The 25,097-nt window shown below is 33.9% G+C and overlaps 2 protein-coding genes and 1 long non-coding RNA gene across 8 annotated transcripts in view; 2 read left to right on the top strand and 1 right to left on the bottom strand.

Moving 5' to 3' along the window:
- The window catches only part of LOC137488778 (uncharacterized), a 385,094-nt gene that overhangs the window by 113,922 nt on the left and 246,075 nt on the right, over positions 1-25,097 (bottom strand). For all 6 annotated transcript variants that reach the window (XR_012397097.1, XR_012397099.1, XR_012397098.1 and 3 more), the window contains 2 exons: positions 19,679-19,817; positions 3,220-3,266 (listed from right to left, as the gene is read on the bottom strand). This is a non-coding gene — a long non-coding RNA (uncharacterized lncRNA). The remainder of the gene's footprint in view (positions 1-3,219; positions 3,267-19,678; positions 19,818-25,097) is intronic.
- Positions 6,911-12,202, top strand: ly6m4 (lymphocyte antigen 6 family member M4). The gene is made up of 5 exons (XM_068216177.2): positions 6,911-7,023; positions 7,112-7,228; positions 7,876-8,019; positions 8,448-8,573; positions 11,389-12,202. Exons 1-5 carry the CDS (start codon positions 6,975-6,977, stop codon positions 11,571-11,573), a joined length of 621 nt encoding a protein of 206 aa, XP_068072278.1. The 5' UTR covers positions 6,911-6,974; the 3' UTR covers positions 11,574-12,202.
- ly6m5 (lymphocyte antigen 6 family member M5) lies at positions 17,345-20,653 on the top strand. The gene is made up of 5 exons (XM_021468928.3): positions 17,345-17,459; positions 17,551-17,670; positions 17,963-18,094; positions 19,699-19,809; positions 19,911-20,653. The coding sequence occupies exons 1-5, from the start codon at positions 17,411-17,413 to the stop codon at positions 20,096-20,098; spliced, it is 600 nt and encodes a 199-aa protein (XP_021324603.1). The 5' UTR covers positions 17,345-17,410; the 3' UTR covers positions 20,099-20,653.

Raw genomic sequence — 25,097 nt, forward strand, 5'->3', positions numbered from 1 at the left:
AGATGAAGACGAAGATGACTGGAGTAGAAAGCTCTGGTAACTTATAGTGTGTAAGTATTCGTCTGATTGGTGCAATATACGGAGCTGATGAAGTATCAGCTGTGTTCAATCATAAGCACTTCGTGTGGACTTCAAAACCTGTAGTCACTTGATGCTAATTGATTACAACACAAAATTGATTTGAGTGACTCAGTGAATCTTAACAATCCTAACACAGATGCAACCAATCATGAACAATGACATTTAAGGCAGCTGATAGTTGTGCTTCTTCTTATTGTGCACCAGAAAGTAGCAACATGGGAACCTCAAAAGAACTTCCTAATGACCTTAAAACTAGGATAATTCATCAACATGAAATAGGAGACGGATACAAAAAGCTATCACAAAGGCTTAAAGTCTCTATGTCCACAGTTAGAAATATAGTAAGTAAATGGAAGGCCTTAAGAACAGTTCTGGTGAAGTAAAGATGTGGTAGGCCAAGAAAATTTCTGAAAGGTAAAGGCGAAGAATGGTTAGAATGGTCACAGACAAACAACAGACCACCTCCAAAGAGCTCCAGGAACATCTTGCTGCTGATAATGTCATTGTAGATCGTTCCACAGTCCAGCACACTCTCCACTAATAACAGCTCAATTGTAAGTGATGCTGAAGCCTTTTCTGCACTTGGTATCCCTTTATTTTGATAGTCCGTTTGCTGAATTTAAGTTACATTTCATAAACAAGCCAACTAATTCTCAATAGATTATACGTAGACTTTTAGGGTTGGGGTTAGGGTTAGTTTAAGTCAGTTAAATGTCTGTTTAGCATCAGTATCAACAGATATTAAGCAGACAGTCTACTAATACTCAAATGGACCATCAAAATAAAGTGTTACCCTGCGTTCTGCCAACAAGAAGAGTTGCGTGAGGTATGCAAAGGCTCATTTGGACAAGCCTGAATCATTTTGGTAAAATTCACTGCATGTGGACAGATGAAGCCAAGATAGAGTTATTTGGTGCTTTTGCATGGCAGAGAAAGAACAGCATTTCAAGAGAAGCACGTGCTCCCTGCTGTAGCATACAGTACGGTGAATGGTCCGTCATGCTGTGGGGATGTGAGGCCAGCACACGGTACTGGAAAACTTATCAGAGTTGAAGGTCACATGGATTCCATCCAGTATAAGCAGATTCTGAAGATCAATGTTTAGGAATCAGTTAAAAGATATGACAGGGTTGGATGTTTCAGCAGGACCATAAACCAAAGCATAGTTCCAGATTGACCAAGGAATTCATGCTTATACACAATAAAATGTTCTTGAATGGCCATCCCAATCTCTAGACTTGAACATCATCAAAAATCTATAAATTGGTTCTACAAAATATTGATGTCATTATTCTGATGGGGTGCCCAGATTTTTGCACCTGTCTGTTTTTGTTATGATTTAAATTCCACTGCTTATTTTAATTAAATAAATGTTATGTCAGAACTGAAATGTTGCTTTTCCCAAGGGTAAAAAAATATTCAAATGAAACGTCCGCTTCCTGAAATGCACCAAAGCCACTGAGAAAAACTGTAAATGACTGTACTGAGGTATATGCTGTATTTTTCAGATTCTGGTTTGACATTAAGACACAGTTTCTGGCGTTTAGAGATGATAAATTATTCTGTGTTTATACATGCTTTATGAAGTATATCCATTTTTATTATGTAGCTTACTGTATATAAGGAGGAACAGATCGATTGATTGACTAGCTCCATGTTCCCGCCTAAACTGAGGCGATCTTGAATCATCGAGCAAAGGAAATACAACAGCGACATCTAGAGGAGAAGACTGGTAATTACAGCATTCACGTTCATCAGAACCTGCATGTTATGGAATCTCAGCGCAAGCATCTGATGATACTGTATTATATTGAAGATTGTGCAAAATATCTACTTTATAAGCAATAATAAACAGCCAATGTCCAAATAACAGTGATAATTAGTCCCTATACCTACATTTTTTTAGGAACTGCGAGTGGTTTCATTATTGAAAACACAAACCCTTTCTTGGCATACTTTCCATTCAGAAATGAGCAACTGAACTGGTTGTTCCTGTATCACTTTTTATTTTTTTGTCTGACATCCAGACAGACAGACATACAGCCGATAGATAGACATACGAGATGGATGGATGGATGGATGGATGGATGGATGGATGGATGGATGGATGGATGGATGGATGGATGGATGGATGGATGGATGGATGGATGGATGGATGGATAGATAGATAGATAGATAGATAGATAGATAGATAGATAGATAGATAGATAGATAGATAGATAGATAGATAGATAGATAGATAGATAGATAGATAGATTCATGAAGCTGTATTTACACAGGGCATTAAATGTCACTCAGAAATAATGTTATGAGCTTATTTTTCTGTTCCTGTAAAAAAAAATTTATTCTCTAAAGCATAATTTGTTGCGTGTCCATAGTAAATGTGTGTGAATGAGTGTGTATGGATGTTTCCCAGAGATGGATAGCAGCTGGAAGGGCATCCGCTGCTTAAAACATGAGAATTCTGGAAAATATCTCTCATGCTCTGTATTTCCCCAAAGTTTCTCATTCAACCAAATTCAGTGTCCTTTACTTCAAATCTATTATCATTTTCATACTTTGATGTGCCAGTTTTTTAATAGATGTTGACGGCTTTTATATTTTAAGGTTAAATATACAAAAGAAAATGTCTAATTTTACAGCTGTGGAACAAATATCAACAATGATCTTTCATAGCAAAGTCTCAGTCTCAATCTCAATCTGCAATTGAAAGCTTTGTCATAAAAATAAAAACAAAAAACTTTCACAATTGCTTTCTTTCAATTACAGACTCACAATTTAGCATGTCTTTTAATATACAAATAAAAATTATAAGTGCACATTGAATGGAAAACAATCTTGGCCTGATTTCTCAATCATTTCCACCTGAACTCAATCCACACCTTAAGCATTCTTATGCAAGTGTCTAATTGTCAGGTACTGTACACTGATTTACAGTGTAAAGGTGTACGGTAATTAAAAGCTTCTGTAATGTCCTCTTAGTCATCTTTGACATGCTTCATTTCCGGCTCAAGGGCATTGTTGGTGGTTTTTGGAAGGAATTTGAAGACAGATATTAATTCAAAACATAAACTAAAGTGTGCTGAGCATGGGTTTGTGGTTTAAGCAAATAGTTCAGCTGAACACTCTTGTACTCACCCGCATGTTGTTGCAAACACGACTGTCTTTCTTACGGTACAGTGAGTCTGTTGAAAGAAAAAAATATTTTAGCAAGCTTTTTTTTTTTTTTACTTTGGTTGTCAGCTGTGCAATATACAGCGGGGGAAATAAGTGTTGTTTTTTTCCTGGGAGCAATTTATACAAAGGAGCTGTTGTCATGAAATTGAACCAGATTTGGGTAAAAATCCAAACAATACAAACATAAAAATAAAACAAGACAAAATCTGAAAAATGAGTTCTGTTTAATGACAATGAAATGACACAAGGAGAAAGTCTTGAACTACTGAAATGTATTTAATACTTTATAGAAAAGGCTTTTAAATGATGACAGCTTAAAGTCGCCTCTCACATGGAGAATGAAATAACACGCATTTCTCAGGTGTGAGTTTCTCACAGACTTCGACAGAGTGTAAAAATCTTGATGCTTCAGTGGGTCTCCACTATCAAATCTGATCTTTATTTTGTATTTTTTTATTGGATTCAAGTCAGGTGATTGACTGGGCCATTCTACAGCTTGATTTTCTTTCTCTGAAAGCATTTGAGAGTTTCCTTAGCTGTGTTTTGTATCGTTGTCTTGCTGAAATGTCCACCCTGGTTTCATCTTTATCCTGCTGCTAATGTAGATGTTGGACTGAAGCAGCGAATAATAATTTACTCTAAGGAAGGGCAGAGGGTTGCTGAAGAACTACTGAGAGATTTTAGCTGCTGTCTGGGCTTTCACTGCCTTTCTACACCTCCCTTCATGTGTTCCATCCTTTTTCCCTGTGTCATTTAATTTTATTAAACGTAATTGTATTTGTAAACTAATTAGTTTTGATTTCTTTGCATATACGGATTTCTTTGGGTGTTACCTAATTCCAAGTCACCAGCAACTTTAGAAATTCTGAGACAAATGGTGACGTGTTCAAAACTTATTTCCCCCACTGTATTGTATGAACAAAATTATTGTTTATATCATGGTGTCACAAAATACATTGTTTACATTTTAATACTGTACATTAAGCATGTACAGGGCTCGAAATGAACTCTTTTACTTGGTAGCACTTCAAAACTTTAGAAGCACCAACCAAAAATGAATGAGCACCACAGCAAATTGTATAATAATGGATTGATTGTATTTGAAAGCAACAATCAGGACTAACAAAAATCAGAAACAACTATCTAAGTCAGTGGTTCTCAAACTTTTTTCATCAAGTACCACCTTAGCAAAAAATTGTCTCTCCAAGTACCACCAAAATGAGCAGTATTGAAATACAGTAGCGTAGTAGGCCCAGTAAAGCAGCTACAGCTCTGCACAGTTAAAAAACCTGGCAGATTACCTCAGAAATATAGCCTATATATATGGCATATTATATACATCATTTTTAATAAATTTTGAATTATACACGTACCACAGTTTGAGAACCACTGATCTAAGTAATTCTGTGATGACTTATTGATATTTGTGCAATAATTACAAAATGAATGTCTAATACTTATAAAATGAAGACATTACATATGGCTATTTAGCTTATTAAAAGTTGTGATCTGGCTCTATAAAAAAAAAGGGCCCTATAAAAAAAATTATAAAAAAAAATATCAATACGTAATATTATAATATATATATATGATATATATATATATATATATATATATATATATATATATATATATATATATATATATATATATATATATATATATATATATATTATAATATATATATATAAATGAACTTGACTTCAAGGGGGGCGGGGAAAGCCGTTGGGAGGGTGGGGCACCCCCCTAATATAATGGTAGGGGAAACACTGACACCATTACAGGGATGCAGACAGAAACATGAATAACAGCATCATGAGAAGTTGCAAAATCTTTACATTTTGCATTTAATGTACAGATATTTCTAATTTTTGCTGGACCTATATTCAACACATTTTGAAAAGCATTTCATATTGTATTATTATTCATTTTATATTTCTACATTATTAATCAAACAGTTGCCCTGAAGGTCTATATAAATTGAGAAATAGGATCACAATTGAATGAGTTAATTCCTGAGTATTCAAAATGTAAAAACATTAAGTCTCTTACATGTGGTCAATTTGCTGTATATATAAGCTATTATTTATTGAATTATAAACGGTATTATATTATGAAATATATTGTTAAAAGCTAATGTAAATTGCATATTTCTGAATATTAACTTGTAAAATATTCCTATATCATTAAGGGAATGTTGTATATGTACATTGTGTTTAACAGTTTTTAATCTGTCCTGCCCAAACACACCTTCCTGGAGCTTTCCCGTAATCCCAAATACCTGATATGCTGGTTCAGGTGTGTTTATTAGGGCTGGAGCTCAACTTTGTGGGACAATCCCTGTGTCTGAACACTGTACTCCCATCCTGTCTCATTCCCCATTGATTTATCTTTCCATTGAAAGTGATTTTTATTGATATTTTAGTAGTTTGAAATAAAATAATGTATAAGAAATAATATCTATATGAGAAATTAGTCTGTAAAATAACAGAAAATGTCCTGGCAGTTTATCACAAGGTTTTTGTACCATACTATACAACCCCAATTCAGACAATATATCACTTTAAACTATTAAAAATGCTAATAAAATTCAGTTTAAAGTTGTCAAACTGCTAGAAAACTATGTAAAACTGCTAATTTATTGATTACGTTCATACAGTGTACATGATCTATAATTTTAATTATTATTTAATATTATTATTTAAGATAAAGATCAGAGCAAACTATTACTCACGATTTAAATAGATATTTTGTTTTAATTAAATTTTTATCAGATGTTTATTGGATGTTTTATTTGGTATAGCCTACATTCGTTAATTTTCCTTCGACTTAGTCCCTCATTTATCAGAGATCACCACAGCGGAATGAACCAGCATATTCTAGCCTATTTTTTACACACAGATGATGCCCTTTCAGCCACTACCTAATAATGGGAAATGGCATACATGCTTATTACATTCTGCAGAATCACTGCAACAAACTCATTTAGGTATAAATCAAGTACTTTACTACAGTATTGTTCAAATACACTATGCTAAATATTTACTAGGAGTTACTAGCAATGTTTTTTCATGTGAGAGTGAGATTTTTGTAGACATTGTAGAAAACCAATACCATGTTTTCGGCATGTGTATGGTCAGCCTGATCTCACAAGAAAACGTAAGTATTTTAGTGGCTAATTCATACAAATTCGCACAATTCATACAATCGAGTTCAGTCATACGAAATTGTACAATTTTAAAAAGGAGGCGTGGAACCTAACCCCACCCCTAACCGTCAATGAGGGGATGAGCAAATTGTACTAAATTGTACGAATTAGATTGTATGAATTCATACGAATTAGCAACTAAATCAAAAAGTTACGAATTGCTGTGGGATTGTCTTGGTCCGGTATAAGTTGAGTAAATTGTTCCTTGATCGGTTATTAATAATTAATAATATTGGATAAGTTGGGGGTTCATTCCGCTGTGGCAACCTCTGATGAATAAAGGGACTAAGCCAAAGGAAAATGAATGAATGAATGATGTCAGATCCAGCTAATGTTTTTTTTTACTACTACATTACACATTATATAAAAAAAATAGATATTTCCTGGTGTGTAGTTTCTGATTTGTAAAATTTCCCAGGCTGTTATTATCTTATGAATGCCCTTCCCTTTTCTAAGGCTATAAAACAGGCAGTGGAATGCATCATTTCACTTTTCATCCTAATTCAAGATGGATCTGCAAATCTCAGTTTTTCTTCTGTTTGTTCTTTTCACCACGGGTAAGAAAACAAATGGCTTAAATTTGATTGTACACAAATGAAGATCACTATATTTATCTTACAGTCTCTCTCTCTCTCATTACTGAAGGAGAATCTATTGACTGTTATGAGTGTGCAAGTGTAACAGATTCATGTGCAGACCAAAAGGTAAGAACATGTCCGGAAAGTTACTCCTGCTTCAGCTCAACATCGCGAACAGAACTTGGTAAGTTTCAGCATGAATTTAAACTTTAATTCAGTGTTATATTTGACATTAAGCAAAACTATTTCACAATATGCACTATATATTGCACAATATTGTTCTGTATTATAAAAGTACTTGTACAGTTTGTCCTAGGTTGCATTACTGCTCCAGAATGTTAGTTGTGTATAGGTTTAAACAGCCTGATCTCACGAAAAAAACTTAAGTATTTTACGTTTTCCCAGTTTAGTGGCTAATTCGTATGAATTTGTACGAGTTTAGTCGTATGAAATTGTACGATTTTATAAAGGAGGCGTGGCACCTAACCCCAGCCCTAACTGTCATTGGGGGATGAGCAAATCGTTCTAAATTGTACTAACTAGATCGTACAAATTCATACAAATTAGCCACTAAATCAAAAAGTTACGAATTGCAGTGAGATTGTGTTGGTTTAAAATAGCTGTTATGTCCAGGGTTGAGTTCATATTTAAGATTATGTTTATTTTTGTAGTGGAATGACATTAAAGCTCAACTTTACTTGACTTGAACAAATGTTTATGTTGCAAATTTGTCTTTTCTCTTCAGCTTTCCTGATTTCAAACATTTTCTATTTTGTCTTTATGTATAAAATGATGTTGCTATTTCTGTATCATTCGTTTTTTTTGTTTTAGGTGGAGTCCTTAATATTACAAAAACAAAAGTTAAAGGTTGTATCCTATCATATGGCTGTCTACCTGGGTACACAAACTTCAACAGTCTGAATGTCTCTTTTGTCTGCTGTGACACCAACCTCTGCAATGCCAAAGATGTTTCAGGTATTGTAAACGAATATCTATTAAAGTGTAAAACGTCTATCTTTTATCTAAGGGAATGCTCATTAAACATCAACAGGACATCCCATTGAAAATTATACAAATTAAAGGGATAGTTCACCCAAAAATTAAATTGTACTCACTATTTAGCCACCCTCAAGTGGTTCCAAACCAAGTTTCTTTGGTTGAACACCAAAAAAAGGTATTTTGAAGAAAGCCTAAAATCTCTGTAGTAGGAAAAATAAATGCAATGGAAGTCAATGGTTATAGATTTCCAACATGTTTTAAAATATCTTCTTTTGTGTTTAACAAAAGAAAGAAACTCAAAAAGGTTTAAAACAAAGATGAACAAATAATAACATTTTTGGGTGAACTATTCCCTAAAGTGAATGAGGCAGTTGTTTCATTGTTAATTTTTATATTTTATACAGAGCCTGCTGTAAATTCCAATTCTCTCATCCCCAATGCAATGCAATGTTACACTTGTTACGGACAGAACTGCTCAACAACTATCATGAGCTGCTCAGGGAATGAAGACCACTGCATAACAGTAACAGGTGAGATAGCTTAAAGTCATTTTTGTGTCAATGGGCCCTATCATACACCGGGAGCAATAAGACGCATGACGTGTCGGGCGCGATTTGTTGCCATTTTCAGACCAGCGCAAATCTAAATTTGATGTTTTGCACTAGTTGTTTAAACAGCAAACCCATTTGCGCCACTTGGTGGACTCATGGGTGTGCCGGTCTACAAAGGAGGTGTGTTTGGGTGCATTGTTGGCAAGTTAGGTATTTTGAGGAACTGAAATAGCTTGCAGAATTGACCAGCTCAGAGCTGCTCTAAAGTCCAGCATAGAGTGCATTAGTTATGCGCCTATGGAGGTCTAAACTTACTCATTGATTAATACACACAGGGTTTACAGCAATACACAAATCTCTTCACATATAAAAAAATAAAGGATTAAAAATTTTACGAAAATTTATATTTTCTACATTAGTATAAAAACACTGCCTACATGCCTTCTTCACCTCGGGGGAATTTTTCCAGTTTATTCATGACAATTTGCAGTAATAATTTTATTATTATCATTAGTATTATTATTATGCATATTTAGATTTGTTTTAATTAAAAACAAGCTTTGATTTGTCCACCTGTCATGTTTTGGACCATATGGGGCATAGCATGTGTGTTTGGATAGAACTTCGTTGTTATTGTTTATTTACTCATTTGCTGGAAATTAGAACTAAATTTAGAAATAATTTTGAAACAAATCTTTGTGCTTAACAAAATAAATGAAATATGTAGGGTTATGGATGTCTTCAGTAGAGTGTGTACACTTCACTCCACGAAAGTAAAGGAGTAAAGTAAAGAGTAAAAGTCAAAAGAAAGTAAAGAGGCTGAATGGAGGAGACTCATTCTTTATCCTTGTCTGTTTTCTCGCTAGTAAAGCGTTCAGTTTTTTTCTCATACAAAGTCCAGCATGTAAATAGAAAATGTGCCACGGTGCGACGCAACAAACTCAAAGATTTTACAGAAAGCTGGAGACAGGCAATCACATAGCATTTCCTTTTTTCAGCTATAGAAGTCAATGGTTCCAGGTATTCAGCTTTCTTCAAAATTTCTTCTTTAGTGTTCAGCAGAAGAAAGAAACTCATGAAAGTTTGTATCCATTTGAAGGAGAGTAAATAGCAGTGGTGTAATAAATCACAAATCTCACGGTTCAGATCACATTATGGATTTGGAGTCACAGATCGGACCATTTTTCAGATCAGCAATTATTTGGATGTTTCCATTTATTACAAAAACAGTACTGCAAGTAATTTAGGTTAAAAAAACAGAACTTAGAACCGGTGATTTTATTAAAAATAAAAACCAGGTTATAAAAATATATATATATATATAAATATAAATATATTTAAAATATATATATAAATATATATAAATATATTTATATATATAAATATATATAAATATATTTATTTATATATATATATATATATATACATATATATATACATATATATATATATATATATATATATATATATATATATATATATATATATATATACATACATATACATATATATATATATACATATATATATATATATATATATATATATACATATATATATATATATATATATATATATATATATATATATATATATATATATATATATATATATATATATATATATGATTTTTTTTTCTTTTTTAATTATTTCCCAAATGATGTTTAACAGAGCAAGGAGATTTTCACAGTATGTCTGCGCTGGAGAAAGTCTTATTTCTTTTATTTTGGCTAGAATAACAGCATTTCCAAAATTTAAAAAACCATTTTAAGGTCAGAATTATTAGCCCATTTAAGCAATATAAAAAAAAGTTAACTAGTTAACCTAATTAACCTAGTTAAGCCTTTAAATGTCACTTTAAGCTGTAAGTGTTTTGAAAAAAATGTAATAATCTATTTTTTAAATAATTAATGATTCTTTAGATAAATTTCCTGTTTTATTTATCTACAATTTTCAAAGAATTTTTCAGTGGCACATTATTGATGACTGGTTGTTTCTACCTATTGGTTAAACAATGTAATTGCAACAACTTTCATTTTGAGCAATAAGTTTCATTAAACGATGGTTTTATCTTTATCATAAACATCAGTGTTTATATCTGAATAACAAACGATTATCCCAGTACTTCTGTGTTGTTTGATTACATATAACAAATGATTACATATATAAGAAATAATACTGGCTGAAAAATTACTTTAATAATAATGATAAACTTTCTTTCTCCAATGTCAATCATTTATAATTCAGGTTGCGTGGGTGTTTGAATTGAGATCCTGATCTTTTAATGATTACTTGTGCAGATTTACACAGAATGCATTAATGCAAGATAAACAAGTAGTGACAGAAAACACCTTTAATAAACTAAGAAACCATTTAGGTGCCGCCACAACGTTCTCCGTCATCATTATATTTTACAGAAAAGTCAAAAAGCTTTCATACACGCATTTTGAATGACGTGGGATTATTTCACATTGATTGGGATTAATCTATACATGATTTTAAAAAGTTATTAATCAGCGAGTCACCTAAGTGCTGAACTGTGGTTCATGATTCAAACAAATTAACTGTGATCCATTACAGTGAGTAATTTTCTTCATTTTGGGTGAACTATCCCATTAAAAATCAAAGAGACACAAATGACAAGGCAGGGTACAAGGGTAAAAGTGGCAAAAGTTAACGATTAAATGTTAAAGATTGTAATGTTATAATGTGTACATTTGAAACAATACTGTAATAGATGTAAACAGTGCTGTATCATTAAACTTAAATTTAACAACTTTCTTCTTTTTGTCAGATAATGTTGGAGGTCTACCATTTACTACACAAGGCTGTGCCTCTAAAGCTGTTTGTGATACCGCACTATCATATCGTGGCCGGAGCATCTGTTGTTCAGGGAATCTGTGTAATGGAGCTAAAAGTGAAACCCTGAATCTCCTGTTTCTCTGCTTTTCTCTGATCTCCTTCATCCTGATGCTCTGAATCCAGAAGATCAGATTCAATCAAATGTACTTTATATGTATGTATGTATATAGCTGGTAGTTTTGCAGTATTATACAATGCTCAGCATAAATGAGTAACACCCCTCACAGATCTCTCTTTTAAATTAATATTTTATATAAGATGCTTTACAGAAATATATCAGTGCATGTAGCTTAAATTTGACAGTACCAAAGCCAAAACCGGTACAAATAACAAAAAAATTTAAGACCACAATCCAAAAATTAGAACATACAAATAAAAATGTTGGGGAAAAATACTAAATAAAATTTTAATAAACGGGAAAAATCAAGAGAAACATAAAAAAATTTGTTTAAATGTTGTAGCTTGCATGCTTTTCCCAATAAATCAATTTAATTTAAATGTGTTATCCTTCTATTCCTAAAGATATTAGGTGACCAAACTCTTTTTTAACTGTTTAACGAAACAGTTTTGTTTAAATGAACAAAAAACATTGATTATATTCACTAAGAAATTGATAAAATATTCATTTTCAAAAGGGGTGCACTCATTTATGCCGGGCACTGTATTTAGAGCTCTGATGTTATGAATGAAAATTTAGCTCTTACATTGCAATCAAAGCTGTAAGTGTTAATAAAATGTTAAATACGATGTGTTATTTTACTGTTTTTGTCTGTAGTATCGCGATTTGTCTGTTATTTTGGTTGTGACCTGTATAAGAAGTAGGTATGCTCTAAAATGTTAGTAATTAATGAGAGCAGGAGTTAAAATAATGTGCGACGAAAGTTACAAAGAGATTTTCTCTAAGGCCGGACAACATTTACTTTCCAAGCTATAAGAGCACATTTGACATGCACTTCTTGATGGAGCTGCCAAATATCAAACGACTTTGTGGTTACCTATAGTTTGTGGTATGTGTTGCACAGGGCTCAACACTATTTTGTAGCAAGTGGTAAAGATTTTTACTTGCCCTGCCAAAATTTTCTCTGGCCACACACAGACACGCACACAAAAATAAACTGGTTATTTCTTAGACGAATAATAAATCAAGTGTCACAATACTGTAAATTAACTATTGTTGCATTCCATTAGTATTAGCTAAAATGTAACAAAACTTGTGCTAAACTAAACTAAATGGTGTGCTCACAGGAATATGACTAGCCCTTTAATCACCCCACCGAGAAAAAAAAAATGTTTGTATTGTGTTTGGATGTTTGGATTGCATTTCTGAACTCCTAATGTTGCTGGTTAACACATTCAATGCATTTTTCTTCAACACATCCCATCATTTCTAAAATATCAACCTCTACCAAATGGTTCATATGTCGGTTTATGGTAAACTCATCAGAGTTATTACATACAGTTGAAGTCAGAATTATAACCTTTTTATTTTTTTTTCACTTCTTTAAATATTTGCCAAATGATGTTTAACAGAGCAAGGAAATTTTACCAATATGTTTGATAATATTTTTCCTTCTGGAGAAAGTCTTATTTGTTTTATTTCGGCTTGAATAAAAGCAATTTAAATTTTTTTTTAAAAATTAAAAAAATTATTAGCCCCTATAAGCAATTTTTTTTTCTCGATAGTCTACAGAACAAACCATCGTTATACAATAACTTGCCTAATTACCAGGGCCAGACGGAATCTACGGACGTTTTTTGCTATTTCTGCTGAGAATTTTGGGAGTATCCAGCGGAGTATCATAACTTACACCTTAATATATTAAATCAAACGTAATAAATTACTGAATAAAAACTGAAATTCTGATTTACACATATACTCAAGTAAATAAACAAAATTAATAATGGGCTAAAAATCTGCAGAAATCTGCGGAATTCTGTGGAAAATATGCGGAATTCTGCGCGCACAGATTCCGTGTGGGCCTGCTAATTACCCTAACCTGCCTAGTTCGCCTTATTAACCTAGTTAAGCCTTTAAATGTCACTTTAAGCTGTATAGAAGTGTCTTGAAAAATATTAATTAAAATATTATTTACTGTCATCATGGCAAAGATAAAATAAATCCATTATCAGAAATGAGTTAATAAAACTATTATGTTTAGAAATGTGTTAAACAATCTTCCCTCCATTAAACAGAAATTGGGGAAAAAAATGAACAGGGGTGCTAATAATTCAGGGGGGCTGATAATTCTGACTTCAACTGTATATTATGAAAAATCTAAAAATATGAAGCCTAAGACCAATTTATTTAAAAATATATTCAAATTAAAACATTTTTGAATGTTAAATCACCTTTATTTTTGAAGTATGCCATAAAATATTTCAGATTCTCATTTAACATGTTTTCTTGTTTATATATATATAAAATGACAATGACAAATGACAATGGTAATTCTAGAAGTTAAGGAATTCTGGTAGTTCCAGTGTTAAATCACTTGTGCTTGTCAGAGAGAGTGAAGAAGATGTTTCCAGATGGTTAAAGACGACGGTTGGGGGTTCTGCTCTGTGAATCTCTGCTTCATTGTAATGTATTCAATAAAGTCTATTGTTCTGAGACTGAGCATGGTTAATTAACAGAATGGCTGGAAGCCATGACAAGGGCAGCCCCACAAGAAGTTTGGCCAGAGAAGAAAAGACCAAATGAGCCTGGTTTCTCTCAAGGTTATTTTCCCTTCACTTACATTAATTGGTGAAGTTCGTTCCTCGCCACTGGCTTGCTAGGCTTGGGACTTGTAGAGCTGCACATTGATTGATTTGCTTTTTAGTGTTTGACTTTCAGCAATGAAAATAAACCACACTGAACTGAACTGAACTTTAACTCTGAAAACTAAACTGACGCAGTTTCAATTTACGATAATCTTCTATGTGAAGCTGCTTTGACACATCTACATTGAAAAAGGACTGTAGAAATAAAGATGAATTGAACTGAATTGTGTGTGTACTTAAAAATGGTGTGGTGTAAAAATGTTTTTATGGCTGGCAATAATATTAATAATAAATATAGCTGCAAGCAGCAATTAAGGGGCCAAGCACTTTTGACCAAAAGGTGGCGCTGCTCCAGAAGTTTTTAAGGACTTTCAGGGCATTGGGGTTGAAGATGCATACCATGTTTTGTAATGATATGTGAATGTGTTGGTAAAATATAGCATTTTTGGCCAAAAATCGAAATGGGCGACGCCCAAAATGGCTGACCTGTGAAAATCAGACATCCGACTCATTCGACTCGACATGCTCTGCCGGATGTAATGACACCAGTTTTATGAGTTTGGGACGAAAGGTTGAGACGTTATAAGCCAAAAAGCAATTTTTTTGTATCTCCGGACCACTAGGGGGCAGTTCGCCGAAACTCTGCATGTAACCTCAGACCCTAGTTGTCATAACACATACCAAGTTTGGTGTGAATCGGTGAATGCGTTACGGAGATATCGTCTCAAGTCCATTTTTGCAAGTCCTTCGTTAAATTTGATCGCAAGTTAAACAAAAACGGTTGGTCAAATCAACTTGAATTCCATAACTTTTGGTTGGCATGGTCTGTAGATCATGTGATTAAATTTTGGTGATAATCGGAGAAACGGCCTAGGACGAGTTTGATCAAATAGGTTTTTCAAAAAATTTAAAATAGCGCGAAAAAATTCATGACGGAAAATGACGTCATAGGGTGCGTTTGAATCGGACTGAGCCAAGGAATCAGAGAAAAAAAGAAATTTGATTGTAGTACATTCGGTTCAAAAGTAATGATGATAAACGTATGTGAAAGTTTGGACAAGTGGTGGCGCTTGAGAGTTTGATTTTAAGACTTCATGTTTGGTCTGATTAATGTTAATACTGTGCTCTATCATTGTGCCAAATTATACAACTTTCCCGCATACGCCTATATGGGCTGCCATTCAAATCCAGCGGAAGAAACGGAAGAAGAAGAACACTAACGAAAGCAATAGGTGCCTACGCACCTACGGTGCTTGGCCCCTAATAATGTAAGACAACCGTTGTACCCTAAATGTGCACAGCCTTAATGAAAATAGAAAACGATTAGATTTTTCTTATGTTGGGGAGATTTTAAGAAAAAGTCCCCAAATGTATATAAGAGTAAAAACATATTGTTTTTCTGCTGTTAATATGAAAGAGGAGTCATTTTGATCTGATCAGCTGGAGGGTTAACACAAATACACTGCCTGCCTGGACAAAAAAACTAAAGAAAAACACCTTTAGATTTGCCTGCTTGATCTTTATACGTGTAATTCTTCAACTACGGGCACTTTTATGTCCTTTGGTCATACAGTATATCCAAAAATATGTATAGTTTTGTTCAAATTCCTCTTTCTTTGTCAAACTAACAATAAAACCTACTTTAAAAAAATTTACTGCCTTTCTGTTATATATTTTTCATATTATTCAACCTCCTTTTAGGTGTCAAAATCCCCATTTTCACCTTGTCGCACAGCCAGAGTTTTAAACTTCAACAATGACAATAACATTTTAAAATATTTATCTGGTATCTGTTCATTTATACAAAATATAGCTGTCGCACTGTCTCAGTGTCATTTCCACCACAAGACTGTAATGTCACTTTAAAAAGTTTGTGAAAGATTATTAAGGTGGTTTCTAATAAAATGAAGAGTGCCATCTGAGAGCATGTTCAAGATGGAGGAAATTTAAATTTTATTAACAACAGAAAAATCAAGGTTAATATTGCTTGATAAGGAAATACATTTATTCTATGTTATTTCCAAACATGCTGTACCTCCAAAGATGTTTTTAAAAACCAAACAAAATGAAATAAATAAGAGTGTTTTGTATACATGAAAGCCTGGTATTAATTCAAAGCTAATCAGTGAAGCTATTTTTCATTTTTCACAATAAACTGTTGAAATGTCAATTCCACCACTGTCATTTCCATCACCACACACATATTATAAAAATATTTAAAAAGTTCTCATCACACATTAAAAGTGTATTCACTATGTATAAGTTCATGCTCTATTTCATATACAAATTCAGTTTATTTATTTTCTAATAAGCTCTTAACCAATTTAATATATAATTTTAGAGCATGACAGGTGTACAATTCAGCACAACTAATTTATTACATTGACAAATGTTTAATTATTATATATTGTCTGGAAAGATTGGTTTAACTAAATACAAAAATGATCTTAGACAATGTTTGACCGCCATAATTTATTTCATTTTGAAATAAGCTGTATATTGAGATGCGCTGGAATTGACATTATTTCCGTTCACGACGGAAAAAAAAAAAAATCTCTTCTTATTTAAGTTTGTCCTCTTACAGATCTTAAAACTAGACAGATTGCTTAAACATATGAGGTTTTGTTACGTTAATTTTGAAATATTTATTTTACTTAACTTCACAAGGCTAAAAGTGCCCGTAGTTGAAGAATGGCCCACAATGATTATTCGTAAGGGAACAATCCGAAGCAATGTAAAGTTTATTCCCACCAAGAACTGCATTCCTTTGAGTGAGATCATGACAAGATTCACTATCTGACCACTCAGTAAAGTCTGTTTCAAAAATGTGAAGTTGGGGTCAACTGGATGTAAATTCACGTGTGGACACAAAGACTTCTTTCACTGTTTGAGCCCTGATCTTGCTTTGAAAAGACATCAGTGAGAGAGTCAATTCAACAGAACTATCAGTTTTAAAAAATATTTAGGAAGATATCACCTATGATATCTAATGATTTATTAAACCTTTTTAACAAACTGCCAAATAGATCACTTAGGTTTCTGAATCCAGAAACGCATTAAGGTTTTGTCAAACTTTCATTATCTCATAATCCACCTCCTTTGAAGCGTTATTAAAAAGACCCTCCCCTTCTGACAAGCTACAGAATGTGTGGTGAGGCGCACATGTTATTTCATTCAGCGGCTCATGCAAGATGGATCTGCAAGTCTCAGTTTTACTTCTTTTTGTCACTTTTACTTCAGGTAACAAAGTCAGACAGTGTTTGTAATATTACTGAATACTGAACACAAACACAGATCACTGATGTCTCTCTCTCTCTTTGCTTCACTAAAGGACACTCTCTCAGCTGTTACCAGTGTGACGATCTGATGGGTTTATGTAGATTTCAAACAGAAAGAACATGTCCCAGTGGATTGTCCAAGTGTGAAAGTGTAACAGTGGTAAGACAACTTGGTAAGTCTAATATGATGTATTGAATGTGTACTGTTGAATTTGATTGATGGAGATGCTGGTGTTATTTACTGCTGCTGCAGTGGAAATGTAACTTCTCATAGTACTACTGTGTGTTTTCCAGGAGGAATATATAATATTGCAGTCACACAATATTTTAAAGAGATTTCCAGCATTTTTTTTTCATTTCTACCAGACAATTAATGCTAAATGCTAACAAAACAATTAGTATTTTAAAAAATGCTAAATGTTCCTGCAGTTTTGTTGATCATAAATGGATCAATCTTGTTTTTAGGCACCACAAGTTTTACAGTAAAGGCTAAAGCTTGTTCTGCTGATTGTGCAAGTGGGACCATGAACTTTGGCATTTCACAGATGTCTTCTACATGCTGTAACAGTGACCAGTGCAACAAAAAAGATGCTCCAGGTATTTCTTAAGTTTATTCATGACAACTTGTTTTGTATAATATTATTATTATTAGCAGTATTAATTATTATATGCATATTTATATTTGTTTTATTAAAAACAAGCTTAGATTTGTCCACCTGTCAGGTTTTGGACCATATGGGGCATACAGTAGCATGTGTTTGGATATAACTCACTTTTTTGACCCACACTTCATTATTATAGTTCATTTTCATATTCGTTTGCTGGAAATTAGAACTGACTTTAGAAATTATTTTGAAACAAATCTTTGTGCTTAACAAACAAAATTAATTATGTAGGTTGATGGATGTCTGTGCATACAACATCGTTCCCTTATGCACGAAAGAGAGAAAGTGAAAGTAAAGGCCAATTGGAGGGGGCTCATTCTTTATCCTCACGCTGCAGATGCTCTGTTTAACTTGCTAGTGAAGCTTTCAATTTTTACAAAGTCAGGTATGTAAATATCAAATGCGCATGGCGTGACGCAACTAACTTTTAAAAGAAATGGGAGATGAGACTCTGATTGGTTTACACTCAAAACACACCCAGAACTCATTAAGTGAATAAGCACTACCCTGTTAGAGCATACGTCGCAGCGCAGAGCTTATTTTCCTATCCTAAAAATAGCAAAAGTGGATTCACCCTTAATGCCTTTGTGCCCTGCGTTTTTATCATTAAAATAAAGCCCAAAATATTTTATTCATTTTCGCATAAGTTTGATCACAAGCTTCAGTATAGTATACTAATCTAATGCATTTATATATTCTACAATGTGCATTTAAATAATATTGTCTATTATTACAGGGTTTCTGCATGCTTCAAGTCAAATCTAAGACTTTTTTCAACTCCATGAAGAATAAAATTTTAGACTTTCATAGGGGGAAAAATAATTTTTTAATGGCCCAGCAGTAATAAAAAAAAAAAAAAAAGATTTGCCCGATAAATTATTTCTTAGCCACATATTTTAAATAACATGTCAAAACAAGCAGACGGTAGTTGTGTACATACTGTGCTAATTATTTTTTCTGCATCACTTTAAAAAGCTCTTTAAAAACTTTAATAAAGTAAATAGACTGGTATAATGTTATAAATAGAGTTTTGCTAAACGTTTTATTGTGTGTTGGATCAATTGGGTAGCTTAAGACTTATACTTAAGAGCTATAAGACGATATTCAGTGAATTTAAGAATTTAAAATTTTGTTTTTGAAATGCATGAAATTTCAAGATTTTTAAGACCCAGGGTACAAGAAGCACTGCATTAAATTCCATTTCCCCCACTATGTCTTTAAAATATGGAAATTTATCTTACCCCCAGTATTTTTAATGGAGTTTTTGCGCTAGCCTGCTGCTACTCATGGTGCTTGCGTTTACACAGCCTATCATCTAGTTTTATTTTTGAAAAACTACATGAATGCTTAAATCTATATAACTGATTGTATTTTAATTACATTACATGATCGATGCTATATAAGAAACCTTATGAAATTGAAAATAGTCACATTAAGCTTTCACTGGAAGTTTATAGTTGGCTGAAAAGCACTAGCCACTGACTAAATGCAGCAGCTAAAGTAAATAAAGCAATACCTTTTGTTTTCCTGCTGTAGTTCCTAGCACTGGCACTCCTAATGGAAAGATGTGTTACTACTGTGATGAGAACAACTGCTTCAATGCTCTGAGCTACTCAGGGAGAGAAGATCACTGCATTACAGCAACAGGTGAGAATCTGAAAAAAAAAAATAGGATCATTGTTGTAATGCTTGTGTTTGATGCAAATCACAGTCCAAAATCCAGTTTAATTAAGCTTTTTTTTTTCCAGGGACTTTTGCAGGCGAGTCAGTGATTGTAAAAGGATGTGCCTCGAAATCTATCTGTGATGGCAAAAAAATGGGTGCATTTAAGAACTTCTCCTGTTGTTCAGGGAATCTGTGTAACGGAGCTAAAAGTGTCACTCAGAGCTTCCTGTTTCTCTGTTTTCCTCTGATCGCCTTCATCTTGATGCTCTGAATATTGGATTCAGTTTCTACAGTCTGACATGTTTTATACACAACAGTATAGCTTGCATTCTCTTTGGAGCACTTACTGTATGTGATGTTTTTGCTGTGATGGTCTGATGTAACATGTTGTATAATGACTCCAGTAATGAATTGAAGACTATTAGTTTAATATGGAATGACTATTCAGCATTCACAAGTTTAGTTTTTACTTTAATTTTGACTGACCTGACATAAGCAGATGATAATGTTATAAACAGCAGAGAGTTGTATGAAAACAATTGACGCATGTCTAAAAGCATTTACAATTTGTTGGAAGGAATGAGAAACTGCTACTATGATGTGCGCAAATGACTAATTGTTTTGAGAAATGCATGAACTGTTGTGCAAATGTAAAGAGTGTTGTGAGAAATGCACCAAAGCGACTGAGGAAAACTGTAAGAAATATTTATCTCAGCTCAAGCATCTGATAATACCGTATACTGTGCTTTATAAAATTCAAGAACACACAAAATATCTACTTTATAAGCAATAATAAACAGCTACCGACCTAATGACAGTGATACTTAATCTCTACTGAAGTGTTACCTAAATACTTTTTAGGAACTGTGAGTGGTTTCATTATTGGAAAGACAAACCCTTTCTTGGCATACTTTCCATTCAGAAATGAACTGGTTATTCCTGTATTACTTTTCTTTTTTGTCAGACATCCAGACAGAAATACAGTAGATAGACAAACAGACAGGCAGGCAGACAGACAAACATAGAGAGAGAGAGAGACAGACAGACAGACAGACAGGCAGGCAGACAGGCAGACAGGCAGACAGACAGACAGACAGGCAGGCAGACAGACAGACAGGCAGGCAGGCAGGCAGGCAGACAGACAGACAGGCAGGCAGGCAGGCAGGCAGACAGACAGACAGACAGAATTGGCGGACGCACGGACGGACGGACGGATGGGCGGACGGACGGACGGACGGACAGACAGACAGACAGACAGACAGACAGACAGGCAGACAGGCAGGCAGGCAGGCAGGCAGGCAGGCAGACAGACAAACATAGAGAGACAGACAGGCAGACAGACAGACAGAAAGACAGACAGACAGGCAGGCAGGCAGACAGACAAACATAGAGAGAGAGACAGACAGACATAGAGAGAGAGACAGACAGACAGACAGGCAGGCAGGCAGGCAGGCAGACAGACAGACAGACAGACAGGCAGGCAGGCAGGCAGGCAGGCAGGCAGGCAGGCAGGCAGGCAGGCAGACAGACAGACAGACAGACAGACAGACAGACAGACAGACAGACAGACAGACAGACAGACAGACAGACAGACAGACAGACAGACAGATAGATAGATAGATAGATAGATAGATAGATAGATAGATAGATAGATAGATAGATAGATAGATAGATAGATAGATAGATAGATAGATAAAGCTGTATTTACACAGGGCATTAAATGTCACTCAGAAATAATTATATGAGTAAATGTTCCTGTAAAAAAAAATTATCTAAAGCACAATTTGTTGCTTGTTTTAGTAATTACTCAAGTTTCGTATTGTAATCTAAATATGTTGCAATACATTTAAATATTTTTATGAATCTGGTTAATGAATGAATACAGTATGAAATAGTTTATTCATTTGTTAGGACACCTTAATTATTTTATTACATTTTAGAGTCACCAATTGCCATCGTCATGAACTGTCAATTATACTTTCCATTAATGCATTAAAAATGACATTAACATTCAAAATAAATCCCTTTTTGTAAGTATAATGAAACACAATCACTCATATTTTAGTATTTTATGGCATTCTTTTCTTTACTCCCCAGATCTGTATTTATTAAATCTTGTTGAGCTGTACTGAAGTCTTATGCAATATCAAAAATGAATAAAAGCATTAATATTTTATTTCATAAGTGATCAAGTATTACATATTTCAGCATCCCTTCTCCAAAATAGTTTTATAATAATAATAATAATAATAATAATAATAATAAAATTAATGTAATTATCATAATATCATAATAATATTACTATTTAATTTTATAAGTGATCAAGTACTTTCAATACTTTCAAAGTGAAGGCTGAAACCCATGATATTTTTTTACCGAAGTAACAATTTTCCTCATGTAACATTTTTTCTCATTATTTAAAATAAACCTACTGATTTAATTTGATCAACAAATGACTCAGACTACATTTTATATAACCTAGAGCTCCAAATAACAATCAAACAGATTCCAATCAATATTATAAATCAATAATACAATTCATGTCAGAATTTTTAACCCCCCCTGTTTATTTTTTCCCCAATTTCTGTTTAACAGAGAGATTTCTTCAACACATTAGTTCGAAACGGTTCACGGTTCGAAAACATAATAGTTTTAATAACTTATCTCTAATAACTGATTTTTTTTATCTTTGTCATGATGACAGTAAATAATATTTGACTAGATATTTTTCAAGACACTTCTATACAGCTTAAAGTGACATTTAAAGGCTTAACTAATTAGGTTAACTAGGCAGGTTAGAGTAATTAGGCAAGTTATTGAATAACAATGGTTTGTTCGGTAGACTATCGGAAAAAAATAGGCTAAAGAGGCTAATCATTTTGACCCTTAAATGAAAAAAAAAATGCTTTTATTCTAGCCTAAAAAAAACAGATAAGACTTTGTAAAGAAGAAAAATATTATAAGAAAATTCCAAGGGGGGTAATAATTCTGTCTTCAACTGTATTTTGCGATGAATAAAAATAAGTAAATAAATAAAAATCAACTTGCCAATACAAATTATATTTGCAAAAACATTTTTTCACATTTGCCTTCATTTGCACATCATATACTCAACCTTTCATTATGATATTTTTCTCATGCTGATGATTCGGTAAAAATACACTAAGTACAAAATTAGGCTAACACTGTAAATACATTAACTTCTCAATATGCCAAGTGCAGCAAGATTGCATCTGCAGTGGCATTCTTTCATACCAGACTCAGACATCAGCCAACTTACATTACTGAAAAGGGTTCGTCCTCGTTCTTTGGAACAGAAATGTTTTTACTAAACATCCGTGTGGGTTTTTTTATTTTATATTTCATATGACCTCGATAAGGTAATTATTAAAACAAAAGTGCTCTATGTTTAAAAAGTTGAAAAAAAATCTCATGAATAATAATATCACCAGATTCCGGACATCAAGTATGTGCAGTCAAACCACTGCAGATGATGCAAAATACAGCAGCACAATAAGTGCACCACAATGAACTAAAAGCATGCAAGTGGCTTTAATTGTCAAGGCAATTTCATTAAAATACACTTTTGTTATAGTTTACATAATTGTTCTCAGAATTCTGAATTGACATATTGGCATGGCATATTGGAATTGGCATGTCTGATTTGTTTATCGAAATTGAGATGAGATTTTGATGTCTTTTTTCTTAGAATTCTGAAATTACTGAATTATTATTAATTATTTATTTTTGTCTTGTTACATTTTGTGCTCAGAATTCTTAATTAACATAATTAACATAGTTAAGCTTTTAAGTAAAGTTTGTTCATAAACTAATTTTGAGAGGATCACATGCTTATCATTGACCGCTGCTAGTCCCGCATTAGCTAATCCATGATTCACCAATCAGATGATTCTTAACTCATTATAAATACCCAAAGTTCCTTACCTTAGTCATCTCCGGCTTGAAAAATCCCCCCTTCCACCCCTATTCCTCCTTTCTTTTCCTCGATAGGGTAGCACAGCGCCCCAGTGGTTAGCACTGTTGCCTCACAGCAAAAATGTCACTGGTCCAAGTCTCTAACAGGCCAGTTGACGTTTCTGTGCAAAGTTTAGGCGTTCTCCCCATGCTCTTGTGGGTTTCCCCCAGGTTCTCCAGGTCCTCCCACAGTCTAAAAACTTGCGACATTGGTGAACTGACCTACAGGTTAGTGAACTGACCTATTAGGTTAACTAATCACCATAGACGAGCTCTTAATCAGCAGTATATATCTCTAAAGCAATCCCTAATTTGTCATTAGCCATAAATAGCAGGGGAGTTCTCAAAATCTACCTGAGCTCAAACTCCCCTCTCGCCCTGCAAATTGGAGGGAGCCCAGGGCTCGAGGATCTTATGAGCTCAGGGCTCTCTCCCAGGACAGCATCCCAAACACGCTTTTTAATCAATCATTAGCTAAGTGTGAACTCTTGAAATGTCACTCATCAGTTATCAGTTATCAGTTATTAAAACTAAAATGTTTGTAATGTGTTGAAAAAAAATGTTTCTGCTTAAAAGAAATTAGGGGAAAAAATACAGGGGGGGTAATAATTCAGGATATATATTTTGCCTAACAGATAAACATATTGAGAACAAAATGTCTGCTTTCAAATAAACCAATTCATATGGAAAACAAAAATTCTCCAATTATGTAATTCATCTGAAACATGCAGGTGCATGCACGATCCCAGAGACAATGATCGAGTCAGTGTCTCTCAGTGTTGCCAACTATTTGGTAACTAAATGGCACTAAACTCTGCTCAAAAAGTCACTTCAAGAGTTCACTCGTTCCTAGTTGATGATTTATCATAAGCTTGTTTGGCATGCTGTCCCGGGAGAAAGCCTTGAGCTCAAGGCATCCTCGAGCCAGAGCTCCCTCCTGTTCGCAGAGCGAGAGGAGAGACTGAGCTCAGGTAGATCTCAAAAACTCGCCTGCTGAAGTGGCTAAGGTGAACTATTTTGAAAAGGAAAGATTGTGATGCTGGGACCTAGACAAAGGGCCCGTTTGGCTTAGTCTGTTAATTATGACGCATTTTAGGGTAAGCGTTTTTTGAGTTATTGCCGTCTATAACTGAAAGTGTGTCAGGAAAATCGAAAACAAAACCAACTGAAGCGCGCTCATTTCTGGCGCCCCACTGGACATACAGCGCCCTAAGCATTTGCCTATGGTGCCTATGCCACGGGCCGGCCCTGAGTTGGGTGAGTGTTGTAAATAACGGCGCTCACCTCCCTCGGGA

Source organism: Danio rerio, chromosome 21 (genome assembly GCF_049306965.1).
Source record: "Danio rerio strain Tuebingen ecotype United States chromosome 21, GRCz12tu, whole genome shotgun sequence".
NCBI lineage: Eukaryota > Metazoa > Chordata > Actinopteri > Cypriniformes > Danionidae > Danio > Danio rerio.

Excerpts from the sequence above, each read along its gene's own strand:
- ly6m5 (XM_021468928.3), top strand. The coding sequence starts at position 17,411 with ATGGATCTGCAAGTCTCAGTTTTACTTCTTTTTGTCACTTTTACTTCA. Across the intron at positions 17,460-17,550 it reads TTTTGTCACTTTTACTTCAG|GACACTCTCTCAGCTGTTAC; the intron begins GTAACAAAGTCA and ends GCTTCACTAAAG. Across the intron at positions 19,810-19,910 it reads TCACTGCATTACAGCAACAG|GGACTTTTGCAGGCGAGTCA; the intron begins GTGAGAATCTGA and ends TTTTTTTTCCAG.
- ly6m4 (XM_068216177.2), top strand. The coding sequence starts at position 6,975 with ATGGATCTGCAAATCTCAGTTTTTCTTCTGTTTGTTCTTTTCACCACG. Across the intron at positions 7,024-7,111 it reads GTTTGTTCTTTTCACCACGG|GAGAATCTATTGACTGTTAT; the intron begins GTAAGAAAACAA and ends TCATTACTGAAG. Across the intron at positions 7,229-7,875 it reads AACATCGCGAACAGAACTTG|GTGGAGTCCTTAATATTACA; the intron begins GTAAGTTTCAGC and ends TTTTTGTTTTAG.